Source organism: Megalopta genalis, chromosome 14 (assembly GCF_051020955.1).
Source record: "Megalopta genalis isolate 19385.01 chromosome 14, iyMegGena1_principal, whole genome shotgun sequence".
NCBI classification, from domain to species: domain Eukaryota; kingdom Metazoa; phylum Arthropoda; class Insecta; order Hymenoptera; family Halictidae; genus Megalopta; species Megalopta genalis.
This window is the reverse complement of record NC_135026.1, coordinates 5,242,532-5,264,135: the sequence shown is the minus strand read 5'-3', so window position 1 is coordinate 5,264,135 and position 21,604 is coordinate 5,242,532. Positions and strand designations below refer to the sequence as shown.

Sequence of the window (21,604 nt, the reverse complement as noted above, 5' to 3'; positions counted from 1 at the left end):
GATTTTTGGGTTTACCACCGACGGTTACTCTCTGAGGTTAATACTAGGGATTGGGCCCAAAGGTTGGGTCCAATGGTTAGGCCCAGCGGTTACACCCGACGGTTAGTCCCAACGGTCAATTAATCTTTCAGCAATTCCCAGTGTAGAAATTTAGCAGAACTTATTAGTAACTGAGTCTTTTGGGTTTTCTCCAACGGCTACTCCCTGAGGTTACTTTGAAAGGATACTCCCAAAGGTTGCACCCAACGGTTAGTACCGACGGCTAGTTTTATTCGAAGTCCTGCATTCTAGTTGTGGAAGCTCATAGTTCAGTGACTAAGATTTTTGGGTTACCTCTTACTCTCAAGGGTTAGGCCCAAAGGTTAGGCCCAACGGTTATGCCCAATAGTTACATCCGACGGTTAGTCCCAACGACCAATTAACCTTTCGATAATTCCTAATGAAGAGATTTAATAGAACTTATCAGTAGAGCAAAGCCTTTTGGGTTTCCTCCAACGGTTACTCCCGTCGGTTAGTCCGAATGGTTAGTCCCAACGGTCAGATAACCCTTCGATTATTCCCACTGAAGAATTGTCATAGATCTTATCAGTAACTAAGCCTCTTGGGTTAAATAAAATAACTCGACGGATACTCCTAGAGGTTACTCCTAAGGATTATACCCAACGGTTAGTCCCAACGGTTACTGCAAATAATTACACTTAATGAAGAAATGTCGTAGATCTTATTAGTAACTGAGCCTTTAAGGTTACCACCAACGGTTATTCCCATGGATTACTCCCAAAGACTACTCCAAACGGTTAAACCCAACGTTTAGCCCTAACGATTCATTAATCCTTCGACAATTTCCAGTGAAGAAATGTCGTAGTCTTATCCTGTAACCAATCCTTTTGGGTTAACTCGGATGGTTACTGCCAACGGTTAAACCCAACGATTGCACCCAAGGGCTAGTCTCAAGGGCTACTCCCAGTGGTTACTCCCAGCGGTTAACCTCAATGATCCATGAACCCTTCGACTATTACTAATCAAGAAATGTTGTATATTTTACCAGCAACTAAGCCTTTGGGGTTACCTCCATCTGTTACTCCCGACGGTTAATCTCAAGCACTACTCCCAAGGGCTACTCCCAACGGTTCGCCTCAAAATGATCCATTAACCCTTCGACTATTCCCACTGAACAAATGTCGTCGATTTTATTAGTAACTAAGCCTTTATGATTACTTCCTAGGGTTGCACCCGGCGGTTAATCCCGGCGGTTAGACTCAATGGTTATTCTCAACGATTACTTCCAACGGTTAGCCCCAAGAGTCCATTAATCCTTAGACTACTAACCCCTCACTGAAGAAATATCATAACTCTTGTGAGTAACGAAGCCTTTTGGGTTACCTCTAATGATTACTCCCAGCTGTTACTCCCGAGTACTGCTCTCAAAGGCTACTCCCAACGGTTAACCCCAACGATCCATTAATCCTTCGACAATTCCCAGTGCAGAAATCTCCTAGATCTTATCAATAATTAAGCCTTTAGGTTTACCTCCTACGGTTACACCCGACGGTTAATCCCAAGGGCTAATCCCAACGGTTATTCCCAACGATTATTCCCAACGGTTACTCCCAACAGTCCATTAATTCTTCGACAATTTCAAATGAAAAAATGTCGTAGATCTTATCAGTAACTAAGCTTTTCGTATTACCTCTGATGGTTACTCCCGACGGTTAATCCATTAGCGTTCGACTACTCCCACCAAAAAAATGTCGCAGATCTTGCCAGTACTTAAAAGAATCCTTTCGACGACAAAAGTAAATAGCACTAAAAATAATTAATAATTATTTAACGCGCCAACCGACCAACTACGAGTTATCCTTTTTTCTATCAACTGCTATTACGCGCCCTCCACACAACATAACCACTAAACCTTCCTTATTACCAAAAAAGGACATCGTAACAAGCATTTCTATATCATCTCCTCCTCATTATTATTTATTTATTTATTTAATAAAAATAAAAACTATCAGCCTCCAGAACAGATCTCTCCAAAATAGTCTTTTTTACCCGCGATCACGCCACAGACCAGCCACCTCGGTATTGCCAAAACTTCAGCTAGGACTCCTTAATTAGGAGAAACTCCGATGGGCCCGGCGGGCCGTGTAATTACGGGCATCGCGGAAACGGGCCAATAAAGTTCAAGGAACGTTCCCATCGTCGCCGGTAATGTATTCGCCGGGCCGAAATCGTCGGACGCGGATGTGCCAACTTTCTTTGGAGGTTTCGAGCGAGTCGCAGTAAATTACGCTGCTCGCTGGAGTCGATGTCCCATCGAATTTATGCGACGGCCACGAGTAATCCGGCGGCGACGTTTCGACCGGGCGCATAAAATAGCGGGAAAGACGCCGAGAATAGCCGTCGCGAGACGCGAACGGGTCCTCGGAACGGCGGCCGGACGATTCGGAGCCGCGGAGCGGTGACCGACTGCGTACACCTGACCGCGTCCGCTCGCTCACCTGGGACACAAAGTGGAACAACCTTTGCGTGGCCTTGATCCGGTAATCTGCCCGAACCGGGAAAAGTAAACAGCCTCGCCTCGGACGGCCGCAGGACGACGAGTTCGCTCTCGCGTTCGTTTCGCTTCGACGTTTCCTTCGACGAGAGCCCCGCGTTCCACGGACTTTTTCGCCTTCCTCGCCGAAGCAGACCTGCTCGGACTATTCTTAACTATTTCACAGAGCTTTTTAAGCCCCGGATGGCGGACCTCGGGTCCGTTTAGGCCCGAAGTTACGAAGATTCCATGCGCGTACTAATTACTCAAAATGACCTCAGAAAATGTGCACAATTCGACGCCCTCTATAGACGCGCACGAATTTTTCTCGAGCCCTCCGCCTACATCGTCGCGAACCTTGGACCTTCCTCTTTGATTCAAGGGCAAGATTCAGTCGCTGCGATTTTTTCTCCGGGAATTGCATCGAATTGAATGCAACATGCGCCGTCGGCGTTGGGATGATCCAATGGTACGCGACGAGGAGCGAATACGCCACGGTGTCGCATGATATTAGAAATTAAAATAAGCTATCGTAAAGTGGAAACTCCAAGCTTTAATTCGAGATATAATTCGTGATTTTAGGACAGCTTGTGACGGAGTTACGGCCGTTTGATCATCGGCGATTCTCGACCGCTCGCGAAGCGAACGTTGCCGAGTCCGAAAGAAAATGTGAACTGCGAAGCGAGAAACAGATCTTTTCCGGGACATGATTCGTTTGATCGGGCCGCCGCGGATCCAGAGTCTCATTGTGACTCGCAGCGTGACGACGTTTATGGTCCCGGGCTCGATAAGCCCGGTGAAAGTTCCCGGTGATAATCTAACGCGCACGAAAGCTGATAATGAAAGTCATGAGCGTATTAAGCGCGTTGTATCTGACAAGAAAAATGGGGAAAAAATGCGCGGTCCGCGATGAAAACAGCGGACACACGCATCTGGATCCTGTCGCGATGTTAGAAAGTCGGATTTTATCGTCGCAGAAGTGCCCCGCGTTTCCATTTGCACGATGACGCGCGGATACTTCGGCGACGGACAAGCGAGAATCGATTTTTCCTTTCAAAATTCACGACTCATTATGAGTCGCACGCGAGCCGACAATGATACCGTTTCTCGAAAGTTCTCGATTTCTTCAATTAGTTTCAATAGGAACGCACTCGGATACGAGCCGGTCGGCTCGATTGTTGCCCTAGAAAACTCGCTCCTTTTTACACGACTCCGACGAACTTTTCAACGCCGTTAATTCGCTGCGAAAAGAAAATTAAACGGCTGGCCGCGACTTTTTATGCAGAATAGAAACATTTCTCCGTTAATTGCGAGACGCGGCGGTCGAGAGCTGTTTTATTTCGCTCTTCAATCACTTTATTTAGCATGGAAAAAATTTACCGAGAATGAAAAAATGTTGGATAAGAATAGATCAACTTTGACCGACGATAACTCCGCGAGAAATCATTGTAGGATGATGACGTAATTTTTTAATTAAAGCTTGAAGTCTCTACTTTAAGATAGCCTTTCTCGATTTTATAATCGACGCACCTACGCCACTGTAATCATTTAAATGTAACCATGAAAAAGCCACCCCTTTCGAGGTGATCGACGGACGAGATTGACAAGGGTTATTTCAAAGTGCTGCAACTTCGCGAATAAAAATCGCAGCTACGTTTTATTTTCTCTAAATTAAAGGGGAAGGATCGAGCTTCATTTCAGTGGAAACGGCTTCTCCGAGAAAAATTTGACAAAGTTAGTGCAGCTCGTCAAACTTGACAATCTTCAATTTGATAAACATGGCATCACGAAAAGGGGTGGTTTTCTATGATTACATATAAATGATTATATTAAGCTCAAACTCAAAATCTAGAAAGGGTGTTTCAAAGCAGAAGTTTCAAGCTTTAATTTAAAAAAAAGAGTCATCATCCTGCGATGATTTTTCGCGGAGTTATCGTCGGTCAAAGTTGGCCAACTTTCATTCGAGATTTCTCAGTGCAAGAATAAATAAAACAAAATAAAATGGATAAAATTGAATAAATAAAATATTGGAAAATAATATGAATAAAATAGAATAAATAAAATAAAATAAAATGAATAAAATTGAATGAATATAACTCGAACATTGTAAAGTAATATGAATTAAATAGAATAAATATAATATTGTAAAATAATATGAATAAAATAGAATAATAAAATAGAATAAATAAAATAAAATAAAATGAATAAAATTGAATGAATAAAATATTGTAAAATAATATGAATGAAATAGAATAAATATAATATTGTAAAATAATATGAATAAAATAGAATAAATAAAATAAAATAAAATGAATAAAATATTGTAAAATAATATGAATGAAATAGAATAAATATAATATTATAAAATAATATGAATAAAGTAGAATAAATAAAATGCTGAAAAATGATATGAATAAAGTAGAATAAATAAAACAAAATAAAACGTATTAAATAAAATAAAATGGATAGAATAGAATAAATAAATCGACGAACAGATTTCCAAATGTTTTTTCCTGGATTGTGAAGATCGCCGTGGTTGTTAGCCATTATTTCATAGATAAGACGTTCTTCGTAAGATTTCGTAAAAGGGCCAGGCGAACAATGCGGCAGGGTTTCCCACGGTAAATACAGTTCAAGCAACAAAATGGAAAGGATCGCGGCGGACATTCGATAACGCATTGTCATAACCATAATAGGGAGTTGCGAAACGTCCGGAAAATTGCGGGCTATTAGCTAAGAGGCGATGACGAACAGCGATAGACGAAAGAAAAGGATCAGTCAGTGAAATCGTAGCTCTTCCTCCTTGGTGAGCATCATGGTTACTGGGTCAACGCCGATTGCAAACGGCGGAGGATATGTTGGAATTTCCACTTTTACGGTTATTTCGCGGCTGGGCGTCACGCGGCGGGCCTAAGCGCGCGCTTGCTCTCGCGTTTCCCACTTCACGGCCCCGTTCGCGCTTCCACCACCATGCTTTGTTGCACTTAGGCTTTCGATGGAATTTATGGTAATGGAGGCCGATTAATTCGCCGAATTAGATCTTCAAGTGCTATATTCAGAATTGGATTTGAAAGACTGCTGAGGATTAAAATGATTATTGTGTTGGTAATGAGTTCTTTCTTCGGTCAATAAACTATAGAATAGGATTTTTATAAATTCGAATAAATATTGCGAACGCATTATGTAACACTTTAAGCGCCGAAGTGATTATAATAAAATAAAATAATATGAAACGAATAAAATAAATTAATATGAATAAAATAAAAATAAAATTAATAAAATAAAATAAAGTAATATGAATAAAATAGAATAAATAAAATGAAATAAAATGAATAAAATAGAATAAATAAAATGAAATAAATTGAATAAAATTGAGAGAGAATGAATAAAATAGAATAAATAACATGAAATAAAATGAATAAAATAAAATAAATAAGATGAAATAAAATGAATAAAATAGAATAAATAAGATGAAATAAAATGAATAAAATAGAATAAATAAGATGAAATAAAATGAATAAAATAGAATAAATAAGATGAAATAAAATGAATAAAATAGAATAAATAAGATGAAATAAAATGAATAAAATAGAATAAATAAAATGGAATAAATAAAATGAAATAAATTGAATAAAATTGAATGAATAAAATAACATAAAATAATGTGAATAAAATAGAATAAGTAAAATAAAATAGAATGAATAAAATAAAATAGGATGAACAAAATAAAATAGAATGAGTTTAGGAAGGTTTGGTCTCGGTTTGATGCTCGGACAGGTAATTGACGATATCGTTGATTATCAGCTGCGATAATGTTAACACATGGCGGAGCATTGTTCCAGTTAATAGTATGAGCGAGAAGCACGATACTGCCGCGCACATATGTCACAGCAGCGCCCCCAGCGATAGCAAAGTTGACAGCGCCGAGTCAGATAGGTTGCAGTACCCCTTGGGGCACTTTTCGCGAACGTGCGAGACCACCCATTGCGTGATCTAGTTCGCCCGATTAGTCTAAATCAATTACGATCGTCCGAAAGACGAGCGTCACACATTGGACTAGACAATCACCAAAATTACGTCGACGTTAAAAAACCTTTAAATTTTAAACCTTTAATATCGTCGAATTGAAATATTAAATATCAGTTAAAAAATATTAAATATTAAATTTGCATGAATTCGAAAAACTTGAATTTTTGTCGGCGAATTCTCCAAATTTGAATCTTTCGCAGTGAATTCAAAAAATTGTAATATTCATCTGTAAATTTACGAAATTTGTATTTCCGACAGTAAATTCTAAAAACTTCATTGTATTCGTCTGTAAATTCTCTAAATTTGAATTTTCATCAGTATGCTCCTCAAATTTGAATTTTTATCAATAAATTCTAACAGTTCGAATGTTCGCCAGCTAATTCGAAAAATGATCATTCTCCTCAGTAAATTCTACAAGTTCGACCGTTCATCTTTAAATCCCAAAGATTTGAATATTCATCGGCAAACTTTCCGCGCAGAATTTTTATTTCCGTAACTGTCAGCTAAAACGTTGGATTTTATACCGTCCAGAGGGGAAAACATCTAGGACTCAGACTTCGCACCGCCCAGCCTCGAACCTAATTCGGGCCTGTCACGTGTCCAGAGCTAATTGCAGCACAATCAAGGTCCAGCCTGGACCAGTTCCGTTAGTTCTTGCCGCAGAAACCCGCAGCGACGGTCGATTTCGACGTCGTCATCGTCGTCGTTCGACGACCATTTGTTACGGACTTTCACGCGGAGCCGCCGAAAACCCGCTAGGAGGCCGGCATTATCAAAAATTCATATTCTAGAAAGTCGAGCCGAGCCGCGCGCGATCCCGCGTGATCGTGAAAGTTACACAACGTTTATTTGAATTCGTCGGGAGAAACTAGGCGGTCGTGACGAATGAAGAACGTCGTCGTCGCCGGTGCAACTGTCACCAATTAAACGGGGATGATTCATTCGACCGATCGTCGGACACACGCGCGCGCACGAATTTAACGGAGGCGTGTCCCGGCGGTCGGAGCGCGAATTAGGAAATATTGTCTACGGGAAACGTAAACACTCGGCCCGCTCGGGACTTAGCCAGGCATTTGGAACACCGCCGGTGAAAGTGCCGCCGTTTATCTCGTTGATCGTAGAATATATTCGGATCGGTCTTTTTCCCTTGCTCGGGAGAGGAAAATCTTGCGATTTCACTTGCAATTGGACCCCGCAGTCAGCTGTTACAATATTTTTATTTGAGAAATTAAACGGTAATTATTCTTGGAGCAAGCTGCTCCGATTTCAAAGACCGAAAAGAATGATGGTGAAAATGTAATTCTGAATATCTTTTTTTTCTATGTAAAAGAGCGTCATGGCTGTCTTTACTTCGAACCAAAACTTAATCCACAGTTAAACCAGATCTAATCTAGATTTAATAAAGGCTTAAATTAGACTTAATCCAAACTTTAATCCAGACCTACACCAGAGCTAAATCAGATTTAATACACAGGCTTTATCCAGACTTAAACCAGACTTAAACCAGACTTGAACCAGAGTTAAACCAGACTTAATCCAGACTTAAAACAGATTTAAGCCAGAAAAAGCAGACATAAAGCAGACTTAAACCAGACATAAACCAGACTTAATCCAATCTTAATCCTGACTTAATTCAAAGTTAATACAGATTTAATACAGACTTAAATCAGACTTAATCCAGACAAAGCAGACATAAAGCAGACTTAAACCGGAGTTAGTTCAAATTTTAATCCAGAATAAAGCAGACTTTAACCTGGGCTAAACCAAACCTAATCAAGACTTAATCAAGGTTTAATCCAGACATAAATCAGGCTTATATTAGGGTTAAACCAGACTTAATCCAGGCTTAAATCGGATCTAAACCAGACTTAAACCATATTTAAATCACACTTAATTCAGGCTTTTATCCAGACATAAATCGGAGTTAAACCTGGATTAAACCAGATTTTATCCAGACTTGAATCATATCTAAACCAGACTTAAAGCAGATTTAATCCAGATTTAATTCAGACTTAAATCAGATTTAATCCGGACAACACAGACTCAATTCAGACGTAAATAATATATAAAGCAGACTTGAACCAGATTTCATCCAGACTTAAGCCAGGCTTAATCCAGACTTAACCTAGACATAAATCTATCTAGCCTAGATTCAAGCAAGACATAAATTATCAGTAGACTACGGATTATCATATAAAATAAAAATTGTCACTATTAGTTGCAAGATGAATCACGTAGACGTTTATATCCTCTTCAAATTATTTTAGTAAGTTGATAGTAATGTATTGGGTTAGTCAATAAGTCATTGCGTTTGTTTCCCAATAGATTGCGACAGAGAGAAACGCAATGACTTATTGGTCAACCATCACTAATAATACCATAATACCATGGTAATACCATCACATTGCTCAAATATGTTTTTGCTACTTCGAATTCGATCATTCTTATCACTATAATGCGGATCTGATGCATTTACGAGAGAATTATGTACATAGGCCGAGAAAGAAAACAGGAAAGACATTCGACGGATTTATGGACAGTGTTACATTAATTTCAACCTACTATTACAACCATTAAAAGAGAAAAGGCATTTTCACTCGATTCGTGTTTCTCTCGCACCGGATTTCCACAATTTCTATTTTGCACATCGATCCGCGAGCCGACTTATCAGAAACGCATAAAATCCTCGGTCCGATCGTTGCTTTCTAAGTCGATTTTCATCTCTCGACGTACTCGTTCGAGCGAGTCGGCGAACTACGAAAATAAGAAGACGCGTCCACGGGAATCGCGAGCTTTCACATTTAGTCACATTAAATTCATTGAATTACACGCGCGTTAATTCGCGCGCGGGTCGCGTGCTCGCTTCCGGCATCGCGTCGACGAAACAAACGTCGCGCGCGACCCGCGGTTTCCAAAGTGGGAAAAGATCTCTTCCTTGATAGCAGGCCCATCGGCTCGGCGAACTGGAAAAGAAGAAGAAGAAGAAAAAACCTCCATGCAACGTTTCCTCGCGATCAATTCCCGCGCCTCGTAACGCCGGAACTGTGCCATTGTGTCGGCCGGGAAATGTTATCGTTCGAAGCGCGCGAATTGCGATTATGAGAGGGAAACGGTCGCGCACGGAATGATCGTCTGCGACCGATAAGTCTTTCTTGCGTTGCACGGTGGCCCGAGGTTGCATCATCTTGCTGTAAAACCTGTCGAAGTTTTTAGCGAAAAGTCAGCCATTTGTGACCGATAAGCATAATACGTGCATAAAATAACAAAATATACTTGCTGACATTCGTGAGAATATAATTAGGACTGACATTCTTTTCGTTCTGCACGGAATAATCATAATAATCAGTCTGACTTGATATTTATATCAATATATAATAATAATTATATTATATATATATATATATATATATATATATATATATTGTTGCACATTAACATATTATCATACTATTATACTATTATACTACCATGCTATCATACTATAATACTATCATACGATCATACCATCACATTGTTATACTGTCGTACTATCATACTATCATACTATCATACATACATACTGTTATACTGTTACACTGTCATATTGTCATACTATCATATCATCGTACCATCATATTATCATGCTGTCATACTATCATACTATCATACTGTTATACTGTTACACTGTCATACCATCATACTGTCATATCATCGTACTATCATACCATAATACTACCATACTATCATATCATCGTACCATCATACTATCATACTATCATATCGTACCATCATACTATCATATTACTATGTTTTATATATTAATATTATTTATCTTGTAGTAAATTTGTCTTTGCTTCCATCATAAAATTATCAGACAATCTTCGGATTTCAAGGTATCAAAGTGTGTTCAAGTCAGAGATAAAAACAATCCTGAAATATCAGAGCCGTTCTCCGTTGTGTGTTCGTACATTGCACCCGGCGAATTCGCTGGAATCGAGGAGAAGAGGCGACGACCAGGCAATACCAGTTTTCGGGCGCGAACGATTCTTTGTCCCGTGTTTTTATTCCGGTGCCACCGCACCCGGGCCGCGCCGTAAATCCCGGCCTTTAACGGAAAAGAATTAATTACTCGGCAGTCAGGCACGGATGGATTCACGTTCCATGCCAGCGCGTATGCGCCGCGTTTTAATCGCGTTATGATATAGTATCGGTCGTATGGTGTACCGTAATTCGGAATTAGTCGTGGGTTATTAACGAGGCTGATTAATTTAATGACTTTATGCCGAAGCTGTTAGCGTTTTCGTTCGGAATACTAATTGGTACTGTTAGGCGCCTCTCTCTCTTATCGCGTCGGGCAATTAAGATTCACGTGGAGGCCACGAGATGTCGCAGCCACGCTGAACGGTTAGGGTAATTGCGGCTAGGATGGATCATATTTTTCTAAGCGATCTGTGGATCGTGAATGTAATTAATATTTAAATGAGGGAAAAATATCGATGTTCGCGAACGTAGATATAGACTTATAATATTGGGGAACAAAATTGAAAATAATTACGTGCTTTGATTCGACAAAAATTATAATTCTGTGCATAATAACGGATTTTTGCGAAAGCATAATTTTTTGCAAAAGTATAAATTTTTGCAAAATTGCAAATTTTTGCAAAAGTACAAATTTTTGCAAACGTTCAAATTTTCGTAAAAGTACAATTTTTTGCAAAAATACGGATTTTTGCAGAGTTGCAAATTCTTGCAAAAGTATCGATTTTTGCAAATATACAATTTTTTGAAAATTTTTACAAAAATACAGATTTTTGCAGAGTTGCAAATTGTTGCAAAAGTATCGATTTTCGCAAAAGTACAAATTTTCGCAAAAATACGGAGTTTCTCAAAGTATGCTTCGAATTAATGCACGAGCTCGTAATGACAATGAGTTTGCAGGACATGATGATTATAGTGTTTTGTTCTCTAGGCAGTTGTGCTACTATCCTCGATTAATGTCAGTACTGAGGAGGACCTGAAAGAAGATGCGGACATCAACGACCGTAAAGAAGACAACGTGACGACTGTCGCGTCTGTCAAGGTTACCAGTGAGCAGCTGAAGAACAGGACGACGAAGATTTCGGTGCGCTGAAGAGGATTTTTAATTATTGGAAATTCTAATTATTAGACTGCGGATATTTGTGCAAAATAAAAATTGCCAACATCAATTGTACTAAACAAGAGTTAAATAAAGATGTATTTCTTCTTTCAATATTTTCAACCCATTGAAAATAGTGTGACATGATCTTTACATTCTTCTGTCTTCACTGTTTTGTATTCGATTCGTCCATTTTTGCCATGAATGCATAGAATCTACAGTCTATTAATTATAATTCAAAGAATTCGACGAAATATTGAGTCACAGTCTAAATATTGAGTCGTAAATAACTTTCATTTCTTTGTTATACATTTATTTTGTTATTTTTCTCTTATTATATTGTTTTCGTTTGTTTATTTTATTTATTTTAAACCCTTATTTATCTAGTGAAAGCAAAAGTTCATTTGTCCTGGTGAGTTACAATAGATAAATACGAGTAATATATGGTGCCCCAAAAGTTACTCAAAATTAGGAAACTGGTTCTCGAGGCCATTTGAAGCAACTTTTTCCTCAGCGAAAATGTTCTACGAAGCTTCGTTTACGAGTTATTAACGAAAAACGGTGACCAATGAGAGGCGAGCGCGGCTGGCGCCAGGCGGCGAAGTCAACGAGCGGAACCGGGCGCCGACCGCTGGTTGGCGCGGTCGCCTAGCTCTAGCCGCGCTCGCCTCTCATTAGTCAGTGTTATTTCGTTAATAACTCGTAAACGAAGCGTCGTAGAACATTTTCGCAAAGGAAAAAGTTGCTTCAAATGACCTCAGGAATCTCTCATTTCCCGATTTTGAGCAACTTAGCAGCTTTTGCTTTTCCCTAGCTAGGAAAATAAGCCAGAAAAAGAGATTAGATTTAATAAATATTAATTAATAAATATTATACAATTCAGGAAAAAGAGATTTAGATAAAAAGCTATTTATAACTCAACTAAATATAAATGTTTTTTATCTTTCGCTTTTGAAAAGGTTCGATCGTCCACTAGCAACGAGACTCGTCAGAGCTCCGGCCGAGGACTGGTGCTGCCGCTCAGCTCGGAGATCGGAAAGGTGATCGCGGAGGATGCAACTGGCGACGAAGAGGTGCCGGAAGAATTGCCCGAGGTAAAAAGAAAATTGGCGCTCGTGCGTCAGCGATGATCGCGACGACGCTGATTTCATGAGGAAAGCAACCTATTTTGACGCGGTCTTATCGTTCGGATATGTTTTCACGGCCGTCGACTTTCCTCGTAATGAATGGTCTTCGATGGAGCTTACAGTCACCTCATTAAACAGAAATTGCGGATCGCGAACGGCGCGCAGGAACCTCGGAGACCGCTGAGTCAATATTAGCAGAATGTAACGAAGCGCGAACGATTGACGTCTGTTTGCCTTCTCGCACAAAAGATCGCTAGAAAGTCCGTTCGGGAACTTTTCTCCGCGATAAATCGCGGGGAAATTTTTCTACTCGGCTCCGCGAACAGACGCGCTTCTATTCAAACTCCACCGATGATGGTTGCTTTCCGAACGCGGTTTTATACGGGGGCCCAAAATGACTATTTAGAATAAATTAATAATTCAGACAAGGGTCTTGCCATCTGCGGATGGAATTATATAGGGTGGACCACGGAACACGATCAGCTTATTAATTTATTGATTATTCAATCACTTATTATTTAATCATTTATTTAGCGATCATTGGGCCCATCTAGAGCTTTGCCAATTGGGCCCAATCTAGGTCTCGATTATGTCTGATGGAATTATACAAGGTGGACCATTGAGCACGACCAGCTTAATAATTCATTGATTATTTAATCATTTATTTAGCGATCATTGGGCCCATCTAGAGCTTTGCCAATTGGGCCCAATCTAGGTCTCGATTATGTCTGATGGAATTATACAAGGTGGACCATTGAGCACGACCAGCTTAATAATTCATTGATTATTTAATCATTTATTTAGCGATCATTGGGCCCATCCAGAGCTTTGGCAATGGGGCCCAATCTAGGTCTCGATTATGCCTGATGGAATTATACAGAGTGGACCATGGAACACGATCAGCTTAATAATTCATTGATTATTTAATCACTTATTATTTAATCATTTATTTAGCGATTATTGGGCCCATCCGGAGCTTTAGCAATGGGACCCATCCGTTACAAATTATCACCTGGTACAAGTTATAATTTCCGTCATTAGTAATGACTACACTGCGGATATTTATGCGACATGAAAGTCATCTTAGTTAGTTGTAATAAATATAAATTAGATGAAAATATCTTTTCTTTCTTAAAAATCTCAATTAGTTGGTTTGGTGAAGAAATAAAAAGAAAGGACTAGTTTAGGATTGCGTTAGCTCTGAATTACATATGGTATTGTGTTGGGTCCTGGACCAATAAGTACTGGACGTCTTGAAGACGTCCATTTTACGTCCAGTTTAGGTCTGAACGTCATACGCCCTAAAACGAACGTCTTTAAGACGTCGTTCAGACGTCTATAGAACGTCTTAAAGACGTCTACAGGACTTCAGGTAACAGTTGTTAATTTTAGTGTCTTAAAGACGTCCCGAATGTCCTACGAATGACCTACGAACGGCTTAGAAACGTCCTGTGTTACAAATCAAGACGTTTTATGGACATCTTAAAGACATCCATAAGACGACTTAAAGACGTCCTGTAGACGCCTGAATGACGTCTAGAAAATCAACTTTTTCATACAAATTGTTAACTTTAGCGTCTTAAAGACGTTCCGAATGTCCTACGAACGGCCTTGGTACGGCTTAAAAACGTCCTGTATTACAAAGCAAGACTTCTTATGGACGTCTACAGGACATCTAAAAAAACATCAGAAATATCTGACCTTGAAAAATCTGGTCAAGGCCAGCTTCGCGAAAAATTTTGTCCAAAGATCTAAGGTTAACTTTCTTTCGCAACAGGCCCAGGAGCTGAAGATCGTCAGGCCCAATTTGAGGAAGCGTCCAGTCTATCGAGCGCCACCGCCGCGAAGGCCGTCGCCGACGAATCGAAGAAACGTATACACAGGTCGATGTCCGACGAATCGAATCGTACGAAATCAACGATTCTCAAATAATCGGCGTATGAACGAACACGTTTGTTTACAGATCTGACGAGGACGCCGTTGATCAGGCCGCCGCGGCGGCCGGACTCGCGGAGGGACCCCACCGAGAAGGAGTGCACTTTCTTCACGAAGACGGTGTGCCTCGAGGCGGCCGATTATCCGCAGTGAGTCCGCCGCGTTTTTCCACCCAATTTCACCGGAACCGAGCGCGTGCACGATTGTGCAACCGTTCTCCCTCAGCCTAATTCCCAAATGCACTTTCTCTAATACGACGACGACGACGACGACGACAACGACGACGATGACAACCGTCTCATCAATTAGGCGGCCGCGGTCTCACGATGGCAGAACGACGTAATTCGCGACCCGTCGAACCGGAAGAAAGCCGGCGCGGCCGCGGAATTCGCGGGCTCGTTGCGCAATCGACGCGCGCCGCGTGCAACAATTTTCCGTCGTCGATCGAGCAGCGTGGAAGTTCGCGCCGCCGCGACGGAAAAGGTGCCGCGGAATCGGTGAAAGCGGTGACTTTCGTTTCCGGCCGCGTCGCGCGAATTTGAATTTCCGCGGGGAACAATGCCGCCGCGGACAATGGACCACGCGCGGCGTAAATTGTCCGAGCGTGTTACAATGGCTTCTGCGGCGATCGTTCGGAATTGTTTCCACGAATTATTAGGACGAGTCGTAAATAACTTCGGTTCTTTTGTCGGACTCTTTTTTTTATATTTATTCTTTTGATTTTTGTTTTGTTTTGTTTAGTTGCAACTTTTTTCTATTTAGTGAAAGCAAACGCTTGTTTGTTTTTGCTCAAATTTATCAGAATTCATTTATTTTAATTATTATATAATATAATAATAATATATAATAATATATAATATTAATTATATTAGGTATGTGTCATTGATAGGATGAGAATTTTAATTTATAAAATTTAGCAGAAATCATTCATTTTAAATATTAAATAATATAATAATAATAATATATAATAATTATTATATTAGGTTTGTGTAATTGATAGAATGAATTTTAATTTAAAATTGAGATATGGAATTTAAAATTTAGCAGAAATCGTTAATTTGAATTATTATATAATATAATAATATACAATATAATAATAATATATAATGATGTATAATAATAATAATTGTATCGGGTGGATGTAATTGCTACAATGAATTTTAATTTAAAATTGACGTATCGAATTTAATATTTAGCAGAATTCATTAATATTAATTATCATATAATATCTAGCGAGGCAATAATCAGGAGCTTGAGGAGCAACAAAGAAATGGTCGCAGCGTTGCTGACCGACTACAAGGCGCAGGATTTCGACGATTCCGGTGAAAGCATATCGGCCCCTTCGTCCTACGAGAATAGATACGATGGACGGTACGAGCATCGATTCGAGAGTAATGAAATCCGACGGTAAAGTTTATAATAATTATTAACTTATATCAACAATGGAACACTTGCAATTATTATTACTGATGGTAATACGATAAATAATCGTAATAATCGTGAATCAAATTGTTCGATTTTATTTCGGGCAATTCTTAAGTTAAAGAAAATTAATGATAAGATAATCTGTGGAATAATTAATGCTAGCACTAGTCAGCGGATTTTACGCATTTATAGAAAAAGTTGCAATTGTCATCAATTTAATGTCATTACAAATTTAATGATTTGTACTACTACAAGACAAAAATAATTTTGGTCTACTAAATTTAAATACAAAATTATTTCATTCCATGATTTTACAACCTTTTAAATTAATTATCAAATTTATAATAATAATTCTATTTAATCAATTAAAATCATTTAGTGTTACTCATGATCACCTTTACAAATTTAATGATATTTTTTACTATGACAAAGCAATAGTAATTATAACTTATTAAATTAAATTTCAATTGTATTTATAGTTTGCATATTTTCAATTGCACTTATAGTTGCAATTTTAAATGGTAGAAAGACCAAAGGAATTAAAAAATGTCGACACATTATTTTTGTTGTATTAGAGTGATTAAAGAATGAATAAACTTGTTATTTAATTTATATTTCTTGCAAATTTATGCGGACAATATTTACGTTCCATAAAAATCCGCAGTTTATTATTCACTTTTCTTCTACCTTCTCCGTCATAAATTCAATCCAGCACCCAGGTGGCTCCTGCACAATGTGCGCAATGCTAATTTTGGTACACGCATGCATGGCGTGTTGCAGCAGATCAGGCGTACTGCAACGACAAATAACTGTTACAGGCGGTCCGACACCAGCTCGTCGTTCGAGAACGTCGAGGAAGGCTTCACCTGTCCCTCGACCATCAAATACGCGCGGCCTCAGCTTGCCAGAGCAGCATCAGGAATTTGGAAATATATAATCAACACTGGCGAGCATACACAAACCTTGCGACTGGAGAAGTGTTCGTAAGTAGAAGACCCAATAAAAAATCAGAAACTCAATCATTGCGATCGTTTTTTCTACTGTAAATTTTCCCTAATTGACGATCAGTTTGGAAACAAAAATGGACAATTTGGCAAGAGGAGGAACGATTAATCGAGCCTTGACGGCTCGTTTGTATAACTGTTGACAAACGGCGACTATTTAGATAAATGAAGTACAAATAAATGGAGTTCAGATAAATCGAGTCCAAATGAATGGAGACCAGATAAACGAAGTCTAGATAAACGAAGCTCAGACAAATGAAGACCTGATAAACGGAATCCAAATAAATGAAGTTTAGATAAATGAAATGCAGACAAATGGAAATCAGATAAACGGAATCCAAATAAATGAAATCTAGATAAATGAAGTCCAGACAAATGGAGACCAGATAAATGGAGTTCCAATAAACGGAGTCCAAGTAAATGAAGTCCAGATAAACGAAGTCCAGACAAATGGAGAACAGATAAATGGAGATCCAATAAACGGAGTCCAAGTAAATGAAGTCCAGATAAACGAAGTCCAGACAAATGGAGACAAGATAAATGAAGTACAGCTAAACGGAGTCCAAATAAATGAAGTCTAGATAAACGAAGTCCAGACATATGAAGACCTCATAAATGGAATCCAAATAAATGAAGTCTGGATAAATGAAGTCCAGACAAATGGAGGCTAGATAAATGGGAGTTCAAATAAATGGAATCCAAATAAAAGAAGTCCAGGCAAATGAAGTCCAGGAAAATGGAGTTCCAATAAATGGAGTCTAAGTAAATGAAATCTCGATAAATGAAGTCTAGGAAAATTGAGTTCAGATAAATGAAGTGCAAGTAAATGAAGTCTAGATAAACGAAGTTCAGACAAATGGAGACAAGATAAATGAAGTACAGATAAACGGAGTACAAATAAACGAAGCTCAGACAAATGAAGACCTGATAAACGGAATCCAAATAAATGAAGTTTAGATAAATGAAATGCAGACAAATGGAAATCAGATAAACGGAATCCAAATAAATGAAATCTAGATAAAGTCTAGATACATGATGTCCAGACAAATGGAGACTAGATAAAAGGAGTTCTGATAAATGGAGTCTAAGTAAATGAAGACCAGATAAACGAAGTTCAGGGAAATTGAGTTCAGGTAAATGAAGTACAAATAAATAAAGTCTAGACAAATGAAGACCTGATAAACGGAATTCAAATAAATGAATTCTAGATAAACGAAGTCTAGAGATAAATGGAGATCAGATAAATGGAGTTCTAATAAATGGAGTCCAAGTAAACGAAGTCCAGGAAAATTGAGTTCAGATAAATGAAGTGCAAATAAATATAGTCTAGATAAACGAAGTCCAGACAAATGAAGACCTGATAAACGGAATTCAAATAAATGAAGTCTAGATAAACGAAGTCCAGACATATGAAGACCTCATAAATGGAATCCAAATAAATGAAGTCTGGATAAATGAAGTGCGGACAAATGGAAATCAGATAAACGGAATCCAAATAAATGAAATCTAGATAAATGAAGTCCAGACAAATGGAGACCAGATAAATGGAATTCTAATAAATGGAGTCCAAGTAAATGAAGTCCAGATAAACGAAGTCTAGGAGAATGGAGTTCACATAAGTGAAGTCTATATAAATTAAGTGTAGATAAACGAAATCCAGACAAATCAGAATCTGATAAACGGAATCCAAATAATGAAGTCTAGATACATGATGTCCAGACAAATGGAGACTAGATAAAAGGAGTTCTGATAAGTGGAGTCTAAGTAAATGAAGACCAGATAAACGAAGTTCAGGGAAATTGAGTTCAGGTAAATGAAGTACAAATAAATAAAGTCTAGACAAATGAAGACCTGATAAACGGAATTCAAATAAATGAATTCTAGATAAACGAAGTCTAGAGATAAATGGAGATCAGATAAATGGAGTTCTAATAAATGGAGTCCAAGTAAACGAAGTCCAGGAAAATTGAGTTCAGATAAATGAAGTGCAAATAAATATAGTCTAGATAAACGAAGTCCAGACAAATGAAGACCTGATAAACGGAATTCAAATAAATGAATTCTATATAAACGAAGTCCAGACAAATGGAGGCTAGATAAATGGGAGTTCAAATAAATGGAATCCAAATAAAAGAAGTCCAGGCAAATGAAGTCCAGGAAAATGGAGTTCCAATAAATGGAGTCTAAGTAAATGAAATCTCGATAAATGAAGTCTAGGAAAATTGAGTTCAGATAAATGAAGTGCAAGTAAATGAAGTCTAGATAAACGAAGTTCAGACAAATGGAGACAAGATAAATGAAGTACAGATAAACGGAGTCCAAATAAATGAAGTCTAGATAAACGAAGGCCAGACATATGAAGACCTGATAAACGGAATCCAAATAAATGAAGTCTGGATAAATGAAGTGCGGGCAAATGTAAATCAGATAAACGGAATCCAAATAAATGAAGTCTAGATAAATGAAGTCCAGACAAATGAAGACCTGATAAACGGAATTCAAATAAATGAATTCTAGATAAACAAAGTCCAGATAGATGGAGTTCTAATGAATGGAGTCCAAGTAAATGAAGTGCAGATAAACGAAGTCCAGAGGAAAATTGAGTTCAGATAAATGAATTCTAGATAAACGAAGTCCAGACAAATGGAGGCTAGTTTAATGGGAGTTCAAATAAATGAAGTCCAAATAAAAGAAGTTCAGATAAATGAAGTCCAGGAAGATGGTGTCCTAATAAATGGAGTTCATGTAAACGAAAACCAAATAAATAGATACATTAATATAAATGAAGACCAGATAAATGGATCCAAATAAATCAAGTCTAGATAAATAAAGTCCAGACAAATGGAAACCAGCTAAATGGAGTCCAAATAAATTGGGACCGGATAAATGAAGTCCAGATAAATGGAATCCAAATAAAAGAATTCCAGACAAATGCAGTCCACCTAAATGGAAACCAGATAAGGCTCGAATAATCGCGTCTCCTCTCCCCAAATTATCCACTTTCGTTTCCTAGCCGAGCGTCAATTAGAGAAAACTTACCATACCTCGACTCTCGGTATCCGATTCACTTCGCACTTTCCGAAGAACCGGAAGAAAGGCGAAGTATCTCAATTTTGCTGCCGCGAAGAGCGGTCGGTCCGTCGCGGATCGGTGAACAGAATATCTGCTCAGCGAAGAACAATTTGTGGTGACGGTATCGAGAGACGCCCTTTACTTCTCTCCAAGCTTCTCTCGACGCTTTCCGCCGCGGTTTCCTCGTGGAACCGCGCGACCCGAGGAATTCAAATCGACCGCGGATTCTGTTCCAGGACCACTCAGTCAAGCTGTTCTTTCATCTCCGAGAACTATCGATCGTCCTGCGTGCAGGTGTACAACTACCATCGGCTGCTCACCTGGGACAACAAGCTCGGCCTACACATGGACATATTCAAGGTGCCGTCCTGCTGCAGCTGCCACGTGCACGGTTACGCGGATCTGTTCCCGCCGCTTCAGAAGGACCCGTCCCCGAAGCTGAAGGAATCGTTCCCGGGCTCCGATTTCATGACGAACAGCGAGCAAAAGGAGGACTACGAGGATGTCTCTAAACTGAGCTATTTGAACAAGTTCGCGTCGAGCTTCGACACATCCCTTGGTACGATTTTCCTCGGCGTGGAATGTACAGGGTGATTCGCTGAAGCTGTTGCGTAACAATATTATATATATAAACAAGAAATATAAGTATAATAATAAAATAAATAAAAAGTAAAAGAAAGTAGAAGAAAATAAATAAAGTAAAATAATGCAGTAAAATAAGTAAAATAAAGGAAAATAATGGAAAATAAAGGAAAATAAAGGAAAATAAAGGAAAATAAAGGAAAATAAAGGAAAATAAAAAAATATAAAGTAAAATTAAGTAAAATTAAGTAAAATTAAGTAAAATTAAGTAAAATTAAGTAAAATTAAGTAAAATTAAGTAAAATTAAGTAAAATTAAGTAAAATTAAGTAAAATTAAGTAAAATTAAGTAAAATTAAGTAAAATTAAGTAAAATTAAGTAAAATAAATGAAAATAAAGTGAAATAAAGTAAAATAAAGTAATATAAAGGAAAATAAAGGAAAATAAAGCAAAATAAAGGAAAATAAAAAAATATAAAGTAAAATTAAGTAAAATTAAGTAAAATAAATGAAAATAAAGTGAAATAAAGTAAAATAAAGTAAAATAAAGCAAAATAAAGCAAAATAAACTAAAATAAAGCAAAATAAAGCAAAATAAAGCAAAATAAAGCAAAATAAAGTAAAATAAAGTAAGATAAAGCAAAATAAAGCAAAAGAAAGTAAAACAAAGCCAAACAAAGCAAAACAAAGTAAAATAAAGTATATATTATGTAATGAACAGTAACAGCTTTAGCGAATCATTCTGCATATCATCCTGTAGAATGAAGACTAACGTTCGCTTC

At 38.2% G+C, this 21,604-nt stretch overlaps 1 protein-coding gene across 1 annotated transcript in view; it reads left to right on the top strand.

Annotated features, from left to right (window-relative positions):
• The window catches only part of NT1 (Neurotrophin 1), a 30,009-nt gene that overhangs the window by 5,647 nt on the left and 2,758 nt on the right, over nucleotides 1-21,604 (top strand). Inside the window, exons 2-8 of the mRNA XM_033479579.2 lie at nucleotides 11,511-11,663; nucleotides 12,638-12,772; nucleotides 14,583-14,688; nucleotides 14,769-14,889; nucleotides 15,974-16,147; nucleotides 16,984-17,148; nucleotides 20,478-20,800. Of these exons, the coding sequence (XP_033335470.2) occupies nucleotides 11,511-11,663; nucleotides 12,638-12,772; nucleotides 14,583-14,688; nucleotides 14,769-14,889; nucleotides 15,974-16,147; nucleotides 16,984-17,148; nucleotides 20,478-20,800 (1,177 nt within the window). The remainder of the gene's footprint in view (nucleotides 1-11,510; nucleotides 11,664-12,637; nucleotides 12,773-14,582; nucleotides 14,689-14,768; nucleotides 14,890-15,973; nucleotides 16,148-16,983; nucleotides 17,149-20,477; nucleotides 20,801-21,604) is intronic.